This window comes from Vicia villosa, linkage group LG6 (assembly GCF_029867415.1).
Source record: "Vicia villosa cultivar HV-30 ecotype Madison, WI linkage group LG6, Vvil1.0, whole genome shotgun sequence".
Taxonomy (NCBI): Eukaryota; Viridiplantae; Streptophyta; class Magnoliopsida; order Fabales; family Fabaceae; genus Vicia; species Vicia villosa.
The window spans coordinates 160,957,665-160,975,230 of NC_081185.1; the positions used below are offsets into that span (position 1 = coordinate 160,957,665).

Sequence of the window (17,566 nt, forward strand, 5' to 3'; positions counted from 1 at the left end):
TAAGGAGTTCGATATGAAGGATCTGGGAGCTGCTTCTAGGATTCTTGGAATTGACATTCAAAGAGATAGAAAGAAGTCGAAGTTATGCTTATCTCAAGAGGCATATCTATGAAAGATTCTCGAAATGTTTGGTATGTCAAATTCGAAGCCAGTTGTGACTCCGACAAACCCTTAATTCAAGCTGAGTATAGATCAGTGTCCCAGTACTGATGTCAAAAGAGAATATATGAAGAACATCCCATATGCTAATATAGTTGGTTCTTTGATGCATGCTATGGTATGTACTAGACCCGACATAGCATATGCAGTAAATCTTGTAAGCAGGTACATGGCGAATCCTAGAAAGGCTCACTGGCAAGCATTGAAGTGGATTTTAAGGTACATAAACGGGTCTCTGAATAGGGTCCTAATTTATGGTGGAGCCTTAGGTGAAGATAGTAAAGAAGTAATCGAAGGATATGCCGACTCTCATTATGCAGGTTCTATGGATTCTGGATAATCTATTTATGGATATGTATTCACTATGTTTGGCACAATAATTAGTTGGAAAACAACACTTCAGAAGGTTGTTTTTCTATCAACCACTGAAGCGGAGTATATTGCCCTAAATAAAGCTGTGAAAGAAGCATTGTGGCTTGAAGGTTTTGCGAAGGAGCTGAAACTTTAAGGTCGAGGTATCCTTGTTAAATGTGATAGTCAAAGCGAAATACACATGTCGAAGAACTCAGCATATCATGAGTGAACTAAGCACATCGATGTGAGGTTGCATTTCGTTATAGGAGTAATCGAGCATGGAGAAGTCCAAGTGTTGAAGATTTCGACAGATCACAATGCTGCTGATATGATCACCAAGTCACTGCCAAGTTGCAAGTTTTTCCACTGTATGCAGTTGATAAAGCTGCATGAAGAAAGCTAGTGTGTTCCCTTGATGTTGTAGAGTTAGGTCCAAGGTGGAGATTTGTGAGATATTGGATCAAACTCTAGTATGGTCGAATGGTAGCTTGTTGGTTCGACAGAAATAAGCATGAAGTCGAAGGTTGTTCACATGCAGATGTCGAAGATGCTAGGGTTGTTAGCATGTTAAATTAGGTTTTAGTGTTTAAACCCTAATTTGTTAAGTTAGCTTGTTTATTAAGTTATCTTGTGTAATGGACCTTGTGAAAAAGCACATTAGTTAGTATGTTAGGTTTTATTATAAATAGCATACTAGTCTCTCATCATTACATACTACAAATCCTAATTTAGGGCGGGAGGGTTATTTGTTATTCTTGTAAATGTAATCTTGTTTTAAAGAGAAAGGAAAGAATAACAGTTATAACTAATCCTTGTTGTTCTTCTTATTTTACTATCTTTTCTAACCCTTGTGAGTTTCTTGCCGTCTGAAGAAACTGTTTATACTTTGATTACGATATAGTTTTTCACAACATAACACTTTTAAATTTGACATATAACTTTTAAACATTCTTTCTAAAATATAATTCAATTATAATTGTAGTTACATATTAAAAAAATTAAACTTCTATTATAATAAATAATTATTTCTCATCCAATTTACATATAAATGTCTTATAATAAATTAGAAAAATAAAAAAATTAATATGAAAAGACAATTCAATTGAATTAAATCAACTATATACATTGTAAACTAATTGGATAAAAAAATACAAACTCAAAAAAATAATATTATTAGATTTATTTCAATACCTAATTTATCATCTAACTCATAAGAACATAACAATCATAATTATTTCACTATCAAATTATCAAGACTTTGCAAAATGGAGAGTTTCATCTTAAATTAAATTTAAAGTTGGCCTTGAAAATTGAGAGGATTGTTAGGAATCAAACTTGATTCCACCGGATGCAATGTCTGGGCTACTTCAGAAATTCTATTTGTTACCAGAATTTAATACCTTCTATCACCATCATTTTGGCATTGAACCTCAACATCACCAGAGGGTTTTGTTGCATGTTTAGGAAAAAGAAATTTAGGTTTTGGAACAGGTTGATTAATGGTTTTCCCCAGCAACTTATAGTCTTGCACATTGTGTCCTTTTTTTTCTACAATGAGAGCAAAACTCATGAAGATTCTCATAATTGGTATCTGAGAAGAATGCAAATTTTTACGTTCGACCAATACATTGTGATTAATGGGTTGAGTCAAGTCCATATCAACCAGGAGACGGACATACTGACTGATAGTTTTGTCAACTCTAGCCTTTGAAGAAGCTACATCAATGTAGATAGGCGTACAAACACAACTCGCAATAGCGAAAAGAATTCGAGGTCTTAAATACTCCTGGGAAAGACCAAAAAATGTTACCCAAACTTGAGCTAATTAATGTAACGATTACAATGATGGATTGAAATCCGTCGTCCAAGCAAAACGCTTCAACGTACCAAGATTTAAGGTAAGGGATCCCAAAGCCCTAACTCTTCTCATGTCTTGAACACACGAGAATGTGAACTCATAGTATCCTTTGCCCAATGACAACACTCCCCAGTTTTTCACATCTATCCAACTTTGAGAGAGCTTTTTTCGAAACGCAAACATTGTGAGTGACGTGGATCCTTTAGGCCATAGAACTCTTCCATGATGATTGTTCTTGCATACATTTAAACAAGATTTGTATTCTTCTTCTGAAATCGTGATAGAGGGTCTATCCCATTTAATAACAACTTGAGGGAGTTATGAGATCGGGATGTCACAAACTCCTTTGAGGGCTTGAGTGAAGGATTTAACATGTTGTTTTTGTGTTACCTCTGAAGTTGATGGAGCATTTGTGACGTTTGATATTTCATTAATTGGAGGAAGTTTGATATTTGGAAAGAGGAGTGGATCCATCCCAGGAGAAAGGGGTGAATCACCAAATAAGGTCCCTAATCCTCATATTAGGACTTTAAACCATATCAACAAAGAAACCTCTGTTACCTAAGAGAATTCGCCGGGACAGGAAATGAAGATGCCCACAACGACGTGGCGGAGGAGACGCCAAAATTCTAACGTGATAAATAAAAAAAAAAGCAGAGAAGTCCAACATTAATTGAGTTTATAGGATCATTGTTCATTTTACAATTAGTAAGTTATTTCAAATTTACATGTGTATCTAAATACATTTTATACCGTATCAAATTAGATAATACTCCATAGTCGTGTAAACAACTAATTTTCCATCTCACGAGGCATTATCAGCATAATAGTCGATACCTATATAATACAATTGAGTTTATATGATCATTGTTCATGTTACAATTAAAGGTATGTTTGGATTGGTGGTATGAGATAAAATGAAATGGAATAGAATAAAGTTGCAACTAATGAGGTTCCATTGTTTAGATTAACATGATGGAATACATTTCATCTCGTTCCATACAATTCCTCCATTTTTTGTTATATCCAATTTGGAGTGTATGTGATCGAACAAGACATTTTTAATAAAATAACCAAACAAATGGAGTGAGATATATATTCTATTCCGCTTCATTTCACTCCGTTATGTTTTATTCCGCTCCACTATGTTATGATCCTTCAATCTAAACATAGTCTAAGTTACTCATTTCATATTTTCATGTGTAGTTTTCAAATATGACCGGAAGGTGTAGCTTTCTATGAAGAAAAACCAATTACCACTACTAGCATTTTGTAAGACATGAGGGTCCGTTTGGTGCGCAGGATATGATATAGACATGATAAGATATCAAGTAGGATGAAAATAAGATATGATACAGACATGATAAGATTTATCCTATCAAGACAGGATAATATATATATACACACCCTTGAGAAAAAGAGAAACTTTTACATATGAAAATAAGAATTTCGTGCCTCAAATAAAGATACTTATTAATTAAAATGAAAATAAATATTTTGTTGATATTGACTCATAAGAAAAAAAATTTACATTTAAAAATGAGAATTTTATGTCTCAAATAAAGAAAATAGTTAATTAGAATAAAATAAATATTTTGTCGATATTGATATGTGGAAAAAAATGTTGTGGTGATAAGAATCAGTAACATAGAACATTTTAAAATAGATATTGTGCGAAACGTAAAAAATCATTGATTAAAAAAATAGAGAAAAAAATGAGAAGTTGAGAGAACATAAGTAAAAATAAGAAAACAAATAGGGAGAGAAGATAAAAAAGGGAAAGTGAGAAATTTAAAATTTGAAATTAGTGTAGAGAGGAAAAAATACTTCAATGATGTGGACAAGTGAGTTAAGGAAATAGGGAAGGTGAGAGAAAAAGGGAAGAAAGAGAGTGAGAGAGAAAAAACCTTTTGAAAATATTAGGTGCCACTTGGATGAAAAGAAACATTTAATTGGTCAGTACTATTTTATTTAGTCAATTACGAAAAAGAACATTTTATTATGTAAATGAAATTTGAGTTAAAGGATATATTAGGTAGATCATTAACATATTCCATTCTTAGATAGATAGTTGAATTAACATATTCCATTCTTAGATAGATACTTTAAGTTCAATTTCTCACCAAAAAAAATCGACTTGACTCACCAAGTGTGGCTATGATAGCAGCAAAAAAAAATTATGCCTATTGACTGAACCCTCAACTCTTTAAAGGGATACTGGTAGATATTTTATGTTCTTCAGTGCTAAGTGAGTATACCAAAGAATAATACCACTATACATGAGATCAAACCAAGAATTCAAAGTAGATGTTGCAATAGCTATTGACCCACTCCTTGTCGTGACAAAGGTCTACACGTCAATGAGTTGTTATTTACTCCTTGTCGTGACAAAGGTCTACACGTCAATGAGTTGTTATTTAAACATTAAAATCAACGTTGTTAACCGAAGCTGACGTGACACGCCACATGCCAATGTCAGGGTGGCAAAATGCTGACGTGTCATGCCACATGGCCAAAGTCAACATCACACTTGAACTCATAAAATTTTGTAGCTAATCAATAGCTAAAATCGTAGCTAATCTGTAGCAAATTTATTGCTAGAATTTTGGTTTTAAAAGAATGTTGTATATTTATGATGATAAACCCTAATATCTTTGTTGACAAAATGATAAATTAATTTAATTTGCATCTCTCTTAAATGCTTATAAGAGTTTTTTTATCCTATAAACTCAAAATTCAATCCACTGTTATTTGATTTTTCCAATCTTAATTCCTTAACTTTTCTTATAGATGCCTACACCATAGGTTGTTACTTCTAAAAAGGATCAAGAGTAGTACTGGTTCATAAGGGATAAACCATGCCATTATATCAGTGTTCCCGAGTTTGTAATCACTTCAACAACTATAACAATAGACAACAACTTTCTCAAAAATGTTAGCGTGATAATAAGAAGAACATAGAAAAGCAGTATGGAGACTTACGATTCAAAAATGTCAGTGCGATTATGAGAAGAACGTTGAAAATCAAGGAACAGCCTAAGAGAGAACCAATACAAATCTAGTACCAATATTCTTCTATAAACATTTTTCTAGCCTTAAGAAGAGCCTTCCCAACTGTAGGTTCAGGTACTCTTGGGTTCAAATTGAGCTGTAATGGATCGTTAAAAATATTTCACTTTAATCAATATCGACTTTAAGTGTCGTACAAAGGATGGTCTGTATTTGGTTAGAAGGAAAATGAAATCGAATAGTTTTTTTTCTCAAGATCTTACAGAACTCCATCTCTCGTCGAGGAACTCATTGATGGCAATAGCATTCTGACCATACATCATAGGAGAAGCATAATAGTCCCATATCATCCATGGTTCAATGTCATCTGTAAAGATGATTTTTAAAGTTGCGTAAGTAATTCTTTTTTTTTTAATAGGCAAGGATTCTATTAAAAAAAGTAGAAAGGCTACTCAACCCATGAACAATATGCAGACATCCTCTATCTCCCAAAATAGTGGAAAGGGAGAGAATGCCAAGTTTGAAAATTACAACCATCTATAAGAGAACAAACTGATGAGAGCCACGTCCACGATTTGAATAAAATGGCTGTCATACAATCGTCTAATTTTCCTTTTTAGCACATTCTTTTAGCACATTCTTCACCTTCTCAGCATTATAGAAAAAAAGTTTGAACTCCTCCATGGACATTTCTTGTAAAGGGCCTAGCCAAGATATCACTTTCTGCCATATATTATCCGCAAAATAGCAAGAACCAAACAAATGAGCAACAAATTATTCGTAACCCAGATAAAAGACACAAGAAGAACCAGGTGGATCCGTGATAATGTTGCGTTTAAGCAGCTGGTCTCTAGTAGCTATCCTATTGAGAAGGACATTCCAACCAAAGAAAAGCAAATTGGGAGCCTCTGTCTTCCATAGAAAATTCAGCACCTTCACGGTTCCAATATGGCACGCATATCCCGAATTTTCCGTATCGAATAACATAACATAACAGGTCTGGACCGAGAAACCACCATCTCCCGTCAGCGACCACCCGAAACAATCCCTCTGTGTTCCTGCACATGATAGAGTCAGCCAGCAGATCCAAGAGTTCAATTGTAACAGTTTGGTTCCATGGATCAGCCATATCAATGACAGTCCCTACGTTCCAGCTCCAAACATGACCAGTCCACGATCCCACAAGATCTACACTGCAACATTTATTAGTGACTGCATCGAAAACCTTCCTTTAAGTTTTGATCACCCAACCACCTCGACTGCCAGAATGCAGTCCTTTTGCCATTTTTCACCTTGACATCTACTGCATCAGTAAAACATTTACCGTTAACATTAAGAACATTGTCAACTAAAATCAAATCGTGCCACCATATAGAATCCTTACCGCTGAGCACCAAAACATTCCTAATTTGCACTTTAATAATCGGATCCTCATATCTACTTCTTAACAAACAGCTCCACACCGCGTCATGCTCATTAACAACCCTCCATTTCCATTTACTTAATAAAGCCAGGTTTAAAATCTCTACACCTATGCCGCCCTTGCTCTTAGGGTAGCAGACAGATTTCCAACTAATCCAATGGGTAGATTTATGACCCTCATTATGATGCCATAGAAAATTACTTTGGATTTTACGGATCTCTTTAATCACTTTTGAAGGGGCTTTGTAGAAGGAAAGAGTATAAATCCGTATTGCATTTAACACCGAATTAATCAACGTCACACGGCCCGCCATATTCAAATGTCTACCTCGCCATTTGGCCAATTTAGAGTTCAACTGACATAAGAACTCCTTCCACATTGACATCTTTCTAGGGCTAGCACCAACTTTAACCCCTAAGTATTTGAAAGGTAAAAATCAATATCACAGTTCAAGAAATTAGACGCCGCTTCCAAAATCCAGTTGCTAACATGGATGCCATAGAGTTTACTCTTAAGGAAATCGATCTTCAGCCCTGTCATCAATTCGAACCCTCTTAGAATCGACTTCATCGTCCAAAAGTTATCGCTACTTCCATCCGCCACAATGATGGTATCATCCGCAAACTACACAAGGTTAATCTCTTCAATTTCATTGATATTAAACCCTTTGAACTCTCCCAATTCCACACCCCTTGTCATAAGTCCCGTTAGCGCTTCCATAACCAAAACGAAAAGAAAGGGAAGCAAGGGATCCCCTTGACGGAGACCCTTTTCCACCTTAAGAGAATGAAGGTGTGACTTGTGAAAATACAACACTCTATCCAACTAATCCATTTACTCCCGAACCCCATTTTGGTCAACATGGTGCGCAAAAAATCCCAACTAACGCAATTGTATGCTCTTTCAAAATCCGCCTTCAATACAACACAACTTCTCTTCTCTCTTGTAGCCATATCCAGGACCTCATTGATTAGAAGTACACCATCTAATATGTTTCTTCCCGGCACCAAAGGTGATTGGTTGACCGAAACTAGTTTTCTATCACACATCTTATTTTGGCAGCTAACAGCTTAGAGAGAATCTTGTATAGGCTTCCCACAAGGTAAATGGGTCTAATACCTTGTTTTCTTCATGCATTTATCTTTTACTAACGAAGTTTATAAGGTGCAAAAGAATAAATAGTGCTCACCTTGTCCAATGGTAAAGTTGTTGAAGTGAGTTACAAACTCAGGAACACAAATATAATGGTATGGTTTGTCCCTTATGAACCAGTACTGCTCTTGATCCTTTTTAGAAGTAACCACCCATGCTTTAGGCATATATAAGAAAAGTTAAGGAATTAAGATTGGAAAAATCAATTAACAGTGTATTGAATTTTGAGTTTACAGGATAAAAAAACTCTTATAAGCATTTGAGAGAGATACAAATGAAATTAATTTATCATTTTGTCAACAAAGATATTAGGGTTTATCAACATAAATATACTGCATTCTTTAAACCAAAATTCTTGAAATAAATTTGCTACAGATTAGCTACCGAATAGCTGCGAAATTTTATGGGTTCAAGTGTGATGTTGACCTTGACCACGTGGCATGACACGTCAGTGTCGTGCCACCCAGACATTGCCATGTGCCGTGCCACGTCAGCTTCTGTTAACGGCGTTAGACATGAGGGACAAAAGCGTGGACGAAAAACTTTATGAGGACCATTATCTGAAGGAAATATTTTAAGGGAATAAAAATGAAGTTTGAGATATTTAGAGGGACCAAAAATTTATTTAACCTAAAAACTAATGTGAACGTCAATCTAATGCTACACACATAACATATTAATATGGCTATACACATACTAATATATTCATCACAGTAATATAACACCAATACTTAAAGCATATTCATAACTAGCCTCTACATTTCGTAACAATAATCAACAATCCAACAATTTCATTTGGAACACAAAAACCTAAATCATATTCATAACCATATTTTTTTCTTCATTTATAATAGAGTAATAACAACAAAACAAAACAAAACATAGCCTTATAACAACAAAAATATCCCATAGCCTTATAACAACAAAAACATCACAAAAAATTTGAATAAAACCAAAACACAAAGTAATTCAATTGCAACAAAATAAAATTTCACAACGTATAAAAAAAACCTCACCACAACGTGATAGACAAACCAAGAAATGAACAATGAACAACGAACACAGAAAGGTAACGTACCGTACTTCGAAGAGGAGAAAGAGACAAATAAATTACTTTTGTTCCAAGTAATAAATGAAGATTGTGAAAATTGGAAGTTCCAAAAATTGAATGAAGATGGTGAAGAAGAAGATCTCGTTATCGTTGTCATATGATTCACTAGGGCATGTATTATGAAGGAAATAAAGAAACTATTATATTTTAATTTTGCAGGAAAAAATTTCACCACGGCTATAAATTCCAACCATAGTGAAATATGAAACATTTGTAAATACCAACACTTAGGGCACATGTTAGCATGACCCTAAAAATAATTATTGTTAAAAGTTTTTCAATTTTTATTTAACCATACATGTTAAGGGACACACATTTTTTTATTGAAAAATAGAAAACTTTTGATGTTGGGATTCAAAGTGTGTAACCCTTAATCTATGAGCACATTGTTATTATGAGTTATGATTAAAAGTGTTTTAATAAAAAAAAAATAGATGCGTTAAAAATGCGATATTATTACGGTTGACAAAATGACCGTAGTAATATGGTGTTACCAAAAATATATTTTATAGCAGTGACACATTTTGATAGCAGAACACAACATTCATCTACTTACACCAATTTATATAATTCTTGCAATTCAAAATGAAAAGATTTGTAGGAAAAAGCCCATTCAAATGAGAAGACATTGCTCTATGCTTTCCAATGAAAGCAACCAGTGGTCTATATAGTAGTTGTTGGAGCAAAACAAACTTTAACAACAACAAATCATTACTCAATTGATTAATTAACCTTCACACCACTCTTCACTCAAGTAATACACACACAAGATTTGAAAGGTTCAAACTTGTTTATCACACTTGAGAATTGAATCTGACCTCAACTCCTCAGGCTCGGCTTATGAAGACACTTTCTTTTCAATGGTGTACTTTCTTTTCTTTTTCTTTTTACCTCTTTTATTTAGTCTTGTAACAAAGAAAAACAACCATCTAATAACACTCGTTTGCATTACATAAGAGTTTATTTTTATTTACTTGGTATACAACTTTTTAACTTTATATCTAATTGTAATATTGAAAAAAAATAAATGTCATTGATAAAAACCGCTTTATTATATTAGAATAAGTTAAAAAGAAGAGGGTAGAATAGAGAACTAACACATTTGTACTTAGTTGAAATCTGAAATTTACTAGCATTTGTACTTCTAAAATACTGACGCAATACATCTAAGCATTCATTAAAATCAATCCAAGTTTAGCTATAAAAACTATGGCTTCCAACTTCCAGAACCCAATTCAGAATTTAAATCTCTTTCTTTGATACCTTCAGCTTTCAACAAGTCTCTTTCTATGTCAAGATTTACCTCAGCAGCAGCCAATTTTGATGATAGCCTCTCTGTTTCAATTTGTTGATCTGCAACATTACCTCTCAATTTTTCTACCTCAAGAGCTTTCTCCACATAACTCCTAATTCTTAAAGCAGATTGAACTTGTGGCTCTAGCCAAGTAAGATCAAATTTAAATTTTTTAAGTTCATCCCATAAAACTTGAAGTTCCTTACAAGCTTGTTCATTCATGTCTTTCACTTTTCTAGTGTTAAGAAAATAAAGAACTTTCCCCATTGCAGCATACCCAAATTCTGCATCAGCTGGTTTAGAAGTTTCAATGAAAGCTAAATTAGAAACTGTTGAAAGAGTTTCCTGATTTGTGATTCTTGGTTCTGGAATTTGGACTTCCGCATGACCAGTTTAACTTTCCAAATTTACTGGTTTTTCATTCGTTGATTCAGAAACAAAAACTTCAACACCAATACTACAAGCATCCTTCACAATATACCCATTCGCGTTATCATGGAGCTCAGTTAACTTTATGAAAGATGGATATCCCCAGGAATCGTCAGCTGCATTGAATTTACGGCTACTTTCTGGAAAATTTGTATAACAAACGTCAATTTAGTTTTTGTTTGGAAAAAAGAAGAATTAAGCATGCCATTATTATTAGTATAGTACATAATACCAAAACAAAATTTTAATCAATTTTAAACTCTTAATTAAAAGTCATACATACCCATATGAATGACTATTGTTGTATTAGAATATTCAAAGAATATTTTAGCTCATTCCAAAAAAGGCCACTTATTAAAAAAAATACCTTTTGAGAACGTCTTGTTGGTATCGAATTGATTGAATAGAACTAGTTTAAATTTGACATCTCTGTTCCATCCCTCAGACATATTAGCAGTTTTCATAGCCTCCAAATACATAGATAAGACGTTCTCTACTTTGTTGCTTTTTGGAAAGAGATTAATCCTCCTATAGCAAAAAGATGAAAAAAAAAATGTAAATAGAGTCAACAAGTGCATTCTGAACATACTATCTAATAAGTATAACATGTGGGAATTCATTCATTCAAATAACAAACCATGGATAGCCGCCCAGGACAAAAGGCTCCGAGGAAACCTTATTTTTCAAGCAAGAGAAGTTTTCAACCTTCCATGTAAATTTCTCATATTTCTCAACACAAGACTGTTTATGTTCCATAACTGCAAACTCTGCCAAAACACAAACACAAAGGAATTATTTTAACGTAAGAGATTTTTTTTTAAATGAAGATTGATATAAATAAAAGAAGATTGGAACAAAAAGATAGGGGGACATCCACCAATACCCTATCACAAATTAACAAACCTAAAGAAAGGCATCCCAAGCCTATTCTTTACAAAATCTGCCCTTAGGCTAATCGGGATGGAATCAAAAAAAGAATAATCAGTAAGGTTAAGACCTAAGTTAGCAAGCTTATCAGCACAACTATTACCCTCCCGAAAAATATGAGAGACCACAAATTGCCAATTAGTAATTAAATTTATACAATTCACCCATCTATTTCTAATTATCCACGGAACCAAGTATGGAGGATTAAAAGCCTTGACCACCGCCACGGAATCGGACTCCAACCACAACCTATGCCAATTTCTCTCATGGGCGAACTCAATAGCAAACATTGCACCGGAAAGTTCGGCGATGAGAGAGTTTGACACATTTAAACCCGCAGCAAAAGCACCCAAAAATTCTCCGTTACAGTTTCTAGCAATGCCTCCGCAAGCGGAAAGACCAGGAGAAAAAGCACCATCACAATTAATTTTGATCCAATTCAACGGGGGAGGTTTCCAAATGACCTCGACAATGTTAGGAGCTCTGGGAGGACGGATAACAACTCTAAACCTCTTAAGGATTTCAAAGTCAGATATATTCAAAAACGAGCCATCCGTGTTACTAGCAGCTAAAGCGACAGCGTCTAAAATGAACGACATCGAAGAGTTGAAACTAAAATTGCTATCTTGAAATCTGACCTGGTTGCGACCATACCAAAGAGAATGGAGAATGTAAATAACCGCAGCCGTGATAACAGTCCGTCTCTGACCCGTACCGGCAGAATTGAGGAGAAATTCCACATCCTCCCAACCACTAACCCGCCTATGACCCTCCATCTTATAATTTAACCAATTCCAAAAAAGTGCAGCAACATTGCACTCAAAAAAAAGATGCTGGATCGATTCCTCCGCTGCCCGACAAAGATCACAGCGAGAAGGAAAGGAGAAACTCCGCCGCTTCAGCTGATCATCTGTGGACAACTTATTATAAAGAAGCTTCCACATAAAACACGACTTCGATGGGGGAATTGATTTTGACCAAATCCAACTCCACCAGCTTTTACGAATGCCTCTCGCCCTTTTGAAATTAAAACAGTCTTTAACCGACAAATCTCCAAGCTGAGAATGATTCCAAACTCTCGCATCCGGCCGAAGATCAAAAGGAATTTGTTGCTCCAGAATTCGACGCTGCAAAGAAGAAGGAATAGGATTGCAGGAATTAGAAAAATCCCATTGTCCATTCACAATAATGCTGCTGACTTTTTGATCATCTAACTGAACCGTTTCAGAATCGAGATGAAAGGCCTGGCCGCACCACTTGTCCCACCAAAGATTAATTGAATCACCATTGCCTAAACACCAAGTAGAGTTATCCACCACTGTTGACAGTTCTGCCTTGAGACTAGACCAAATGGAGGAGTAAATGTGATGATTGATGAAATTACGATTCCGCTGAACTCTACGGCGAAGCACTGCTGCCCAATCACTCTTGGAATTTAACAGATCCCAGGCTAATTTCAGATTATAAGCATCATTCAGAGTTACCAACGAACGAAGCCCGAGCCCACCTTCCACTAACGGAGTGCACATGACCTTCCAAGAAACCGAAATAACCTTGGATTTAGTAACATCACCACTCCAAATGAACCGCTTGACCGACCGCTCAATGTCTCGAATTAAAGACATTGGCCACGCATAAACCGCAAAACTGTGAATAAGCATGCTCTGAATAACGGATTTAACAAGTTCCACCCTGCCGGCAAAGGACAATAAAGAACCCTTCCAGGAAGCTAATTTAGATTTCACCCTATCCGCAATAGGACGAAGAAAAACCGCTTTAGGCCTGCCCTTAAAAATAGGAATACCAAGGTAAACAAACGGGTAGGCACCAATCTTGAAGCCACACATCTTTGAAAGTATGTTCAGCCGAGAGGAAGTCATGGCCCCACCGAAAATGTGTGACTTCGAGCAATTAACCCTTTGACCTGAAACATCCGCATACTCGTCAATGCATACGGGAAACTAAATATCAACTTAGAATAACTGTAAAAATGCAAACACCATCATTCGAGCAATTAACCCTTTGATGAAAAGCATACGGGAAACAACTGTAAAAATGCATAACTAAAATCAACAAAAATATCTATTGTAAAGTACTGAACAATTAAGAACAGAATACATAAAAAAAAGTTTACTGCCTATAGAGGAGAATAACAACACAGAAATTTGAGCTCTTTAGCTGTTACTAACAGGTAAAAACAGTTACAATGTTACATATATAAGAATATGATCAAATGTAAGTAGTCGAAGCCCAGTACATATGCTTATATAAAGATGGAGAGATGGTATTTTATGATGTGAGTAGCGTAAATAGCAGCTTGATTATCTCCCGGAGATGGCACAACTTACAAAACAATAAACACACATTATTCTAAGTTGATATTTAATGCATTTCATTTACTTTTTTTGTTTTGACCTACGAGAAGCCTAAAAGTCCCTCTAATGAAGTTTTAAAATGAATTAGTTTTAAAATTAGTTCATACTACTCCCTCCGTTTTTTATTATAAGTCGTTTTGGAAAAATATTTTGTATTTTAATATAAGTCGCTTTACAATTCTAATGAATAATTAATGTTATTTTTCCTATTATATCCTTAAATATTTATTATTCTCTCTCATTTCAATTATATAAATTTATCTTCCACATGTCATTAATGAAGGATAATTTTGTAAAAACCTTCATAATTTCTCATTTTCATACAACAATTATTATTTTTCTTAATCTGTGTGAAAAGTCTAAAACGACTTATAATAAAAAACGGAGGGAGTAGTACTTAATACACGTTTGCATTTTCAAATTTTACTATGAACTCATCTAATAAAATTAGTTTGAAATAAAATTAGTTTTAAAATTAGTTCATACTTAAAGATTTTATGGAGCTTGTGGTTACGTAGGAACGATATTATTTTCAACCAAGGTTTTTGGATTTCGAGGGATGTCGTGTGGAGCTGTAAGACCTTAATTTGGAGGTGGTCTTTTATTGGGAAAATTACACATTCCAATTATAACTTTTTTGAGTTTAGCAATAACCCATTGTTTTACTTAAGTTAAGTTTCAATAGGTTTGTAATTTTCTTTTTTGGATTGTTGGTGTTGTATTTGATCGTTTGGTTTAATATATATTTCTTTTTCAAATTTTACTATCAACTCATAATATAAAACTGATCTATAAATGAAAACGAGTTCTAAAATAAATGTCACATTTATAAAAATTATTTGTCTCAAAATAAGTGTCACTTTTAATTCTCATATAATTTTAATTTTTATCATCCAATTGTACCCTCAAATTTAACTTAATAAGTGTCACTCTTAATTTACTACTAGTGTGTAAGCCCGTGCGATGCACGGGATTAATTACTTAACTAAAAAAAAATGTTTTATGATTATTTATAATGAACAATTAAAAATCAACATCATACCAATTCAACAGCACGAGGCTTATGAGAATTTGCCTTTCAGAATCAAACATCATACCAATTACATATTATAAGAGGCAAAATTTCACAATAATGTTATTTTCGTGGTTTCAATGATTGTATTAAAAATATAGAAGCCAAACTATTTAACTATAATTTATCCATGCATCATTTAATATTACTAAGAAATCAAGAATTTTATAACAACAAATTATATATTTCCCATTTACTACAAAGTATAAAATCTTTTACAGAATTACATGGAAACAACATAACAAAAATATAAGATAAAGTTTTCAGATCGGGGACCGTTACAAACTATCAAAAACTTCGTTATAAACAACATTTATAGTTTCGGTACACGGACTTTCCTCACCGTCTAAAATAAGAATCTTCAATCCTTTTCTAGACTTAACCCTTGAAACAGCAACATATAATTGACCATGAGTGAATACCAGGCGTTGTAAATACAAACCGACCTGCGATAGTGACTGACCTTGGCTTTTATTTATGGTCATCGCAAAACACAGTGCAACGGGAAACTGTCTCCTTTGAAACCTGAACGGAAAGCTCGGGTCGGAAGGAATTAAATTCATCCTTGGTATGTAGATTTTGTCACCAATGTTTTTACCTGTTATAACAGTGGCACCAATGATGTTTTGACATAGTTCATTTATCAACAATCTTGTGTCATTGCATAGCCCATTGGACTGGTCTATGTTCCTCAGCAGCATGACAGGTACACCGATCTTTAACCTTAATCGATGATTTGGCATACCAGAACATTTCATGTCATTTAGAAATTCTGGTGTGAACCAATCTGCTTGAACCGACGAATTCTCATCAGAAATAACACTTGAGTCAGAGCTGAGATACTCCTTCTCATTTCCTGGAATCAAGGACATAACAAAATCATTAACCACATCAACAGAATCATGCGTAGGTGTAAGTAATGCCCTTTCTTCGTAGTATTTCAGATTGTACATGTTACTTAAAATATCAGGGTAGGTTACTTCAACCAGAGATAAGAGAGGATTATCAGAATGTTAAACTAATAAGTCGGCTGGAATTTGAATCGTGCTCTCTCCAAATTCATCCGAGCATTGTTTACCATCTCCAATGTCAAGCAGCCAATTTGAGAAATCTTTTATATCATCTGAGTTTTGAGAGGAGTTTGTTGCGGAGAGTCGCATGTTCTTTGACAATGTCACCACCCTGCAATATTTCCAAAGTTCAGATGAGTTAATTGAAGCAGACACGACGTCGTTCCTACAGCCCTTTCTGACCACAGGTAATATTTGCCTAAAATCGCCACCAAATACAACAACTTTACCGCCAAATGGTTTATACTGATTTGAATCATCCACATCCCTCATTATGTCCCTCAATGTACGATCAACAGCCTCGGCACAAAATCTATTCAACATAGGCGCTTCATCCCATATTATAAGGGAAGCATGCAATATGAGATTGCATCTGTCAGTTCGTTTTTTAATGTTGCACGTGGCCGTGTCAGTTGCAACTAAAGGAATACAGAACATAGAGTGTGCTGTCTTGCCTCCAGGCAACAATAGAGCAACAATCCCACTCGAAGCGACATGTAAAACAATCAATCCTTGGGACCTAACAGCCGCTGACAAAGTTTTCCAAATGAACGTTTTTCCTCCTGTGCCTCCATATCCATGCAAGAAATAAAAACCTCCAGTCCCAGTTGTAACAGAATTCATGATTTTTTGGTAAACCGACATCTCTTCGGCAGTCAAAGACGACATCAGAGTCTTGTGAAGTGCTGACAAATTTTTCCTGTCGTAGTTTAATTCGGCAACCATTAAACTATTTCTAAATTGCGCCATCTCTGAACCTGAAGGTTGTGGCATGGTCTCAAAGTCTTCAAGAGATTTACCGTTGATCGAAAGCAACTTTTCTATTTCAATCAAACATAGATTCTTCATTTCTTCACCCGCAAGCTGAAGAACTAAAACATAACTCAAGGAGGTCAACATATATATAAGACAAAATAATAAGACAAAATAACATTTATTAAATATGAAGCCATATATGTTAATACCTGGATTTATTAAATGATACTTTAGGTAAATGATACTAGCAGACTCACGACCATTAACAAAAACTTGCACAAACATGGCCATTAAAAAAAACATTGGAGAAAAGGGTTGAAAATTAACAACGGTATGTTAATCAAAACACATTTTCAATTATTTTCAATTAGAGCTTAATTGGAATACATTATCCGTGTAAAGTAACTTTAAAACTTCATCCAATTAGAATGAAGCATTTTGACACGAATAAATAATTATGGAAAAAGTGATTATGAAAATAATTTAATTATAATTTATTTATTTTATTTTTAATTTCAAATTCATGTGTCAAAATGCTTCATTCTAATTGGATGGTGTTGTAAAGTTACTTTACATT

General features: G+C 34.4%; 1 protein-coding gene and 1 pseudogene across 1 annotated transcript; both read right to left on the reverse strand.

The window, feature by feature from the left end:
• Window positions 1-10,273: 10,273 nt before the first annotated feature.
• On the reverse strand, window positions 10,274-11,545 carry LOC131615173 (MATH domain and coiled-coil domain-containing protein At3g58270-like; annotated as a pseudogene).
• Window positions 11,546-15,441: 3,896 nt separating this feature from the next.
• On the reverse strand, window positions 15,442-17,082 carry LOC131615174 (ATP-dependent DNA helicase PIF1-like). Its single transcript, XM_058886663.1, has 2 exons — window positions 16,242-17,082; window positions 15,442-16,142 (listed from the first exon to the last, which is right to left on the reverse strand). The coding sequence occupies exons 1-2, from the start codon at window positions 17,080-17,082 to the stop codon at window positions 15,442-15,444; spliced, it is 1,542 nt and encodes a 513-aa protein (XP_058742646.1).
• Window positions 17,083-17,566: the final 484 nt, after the last annotated feature.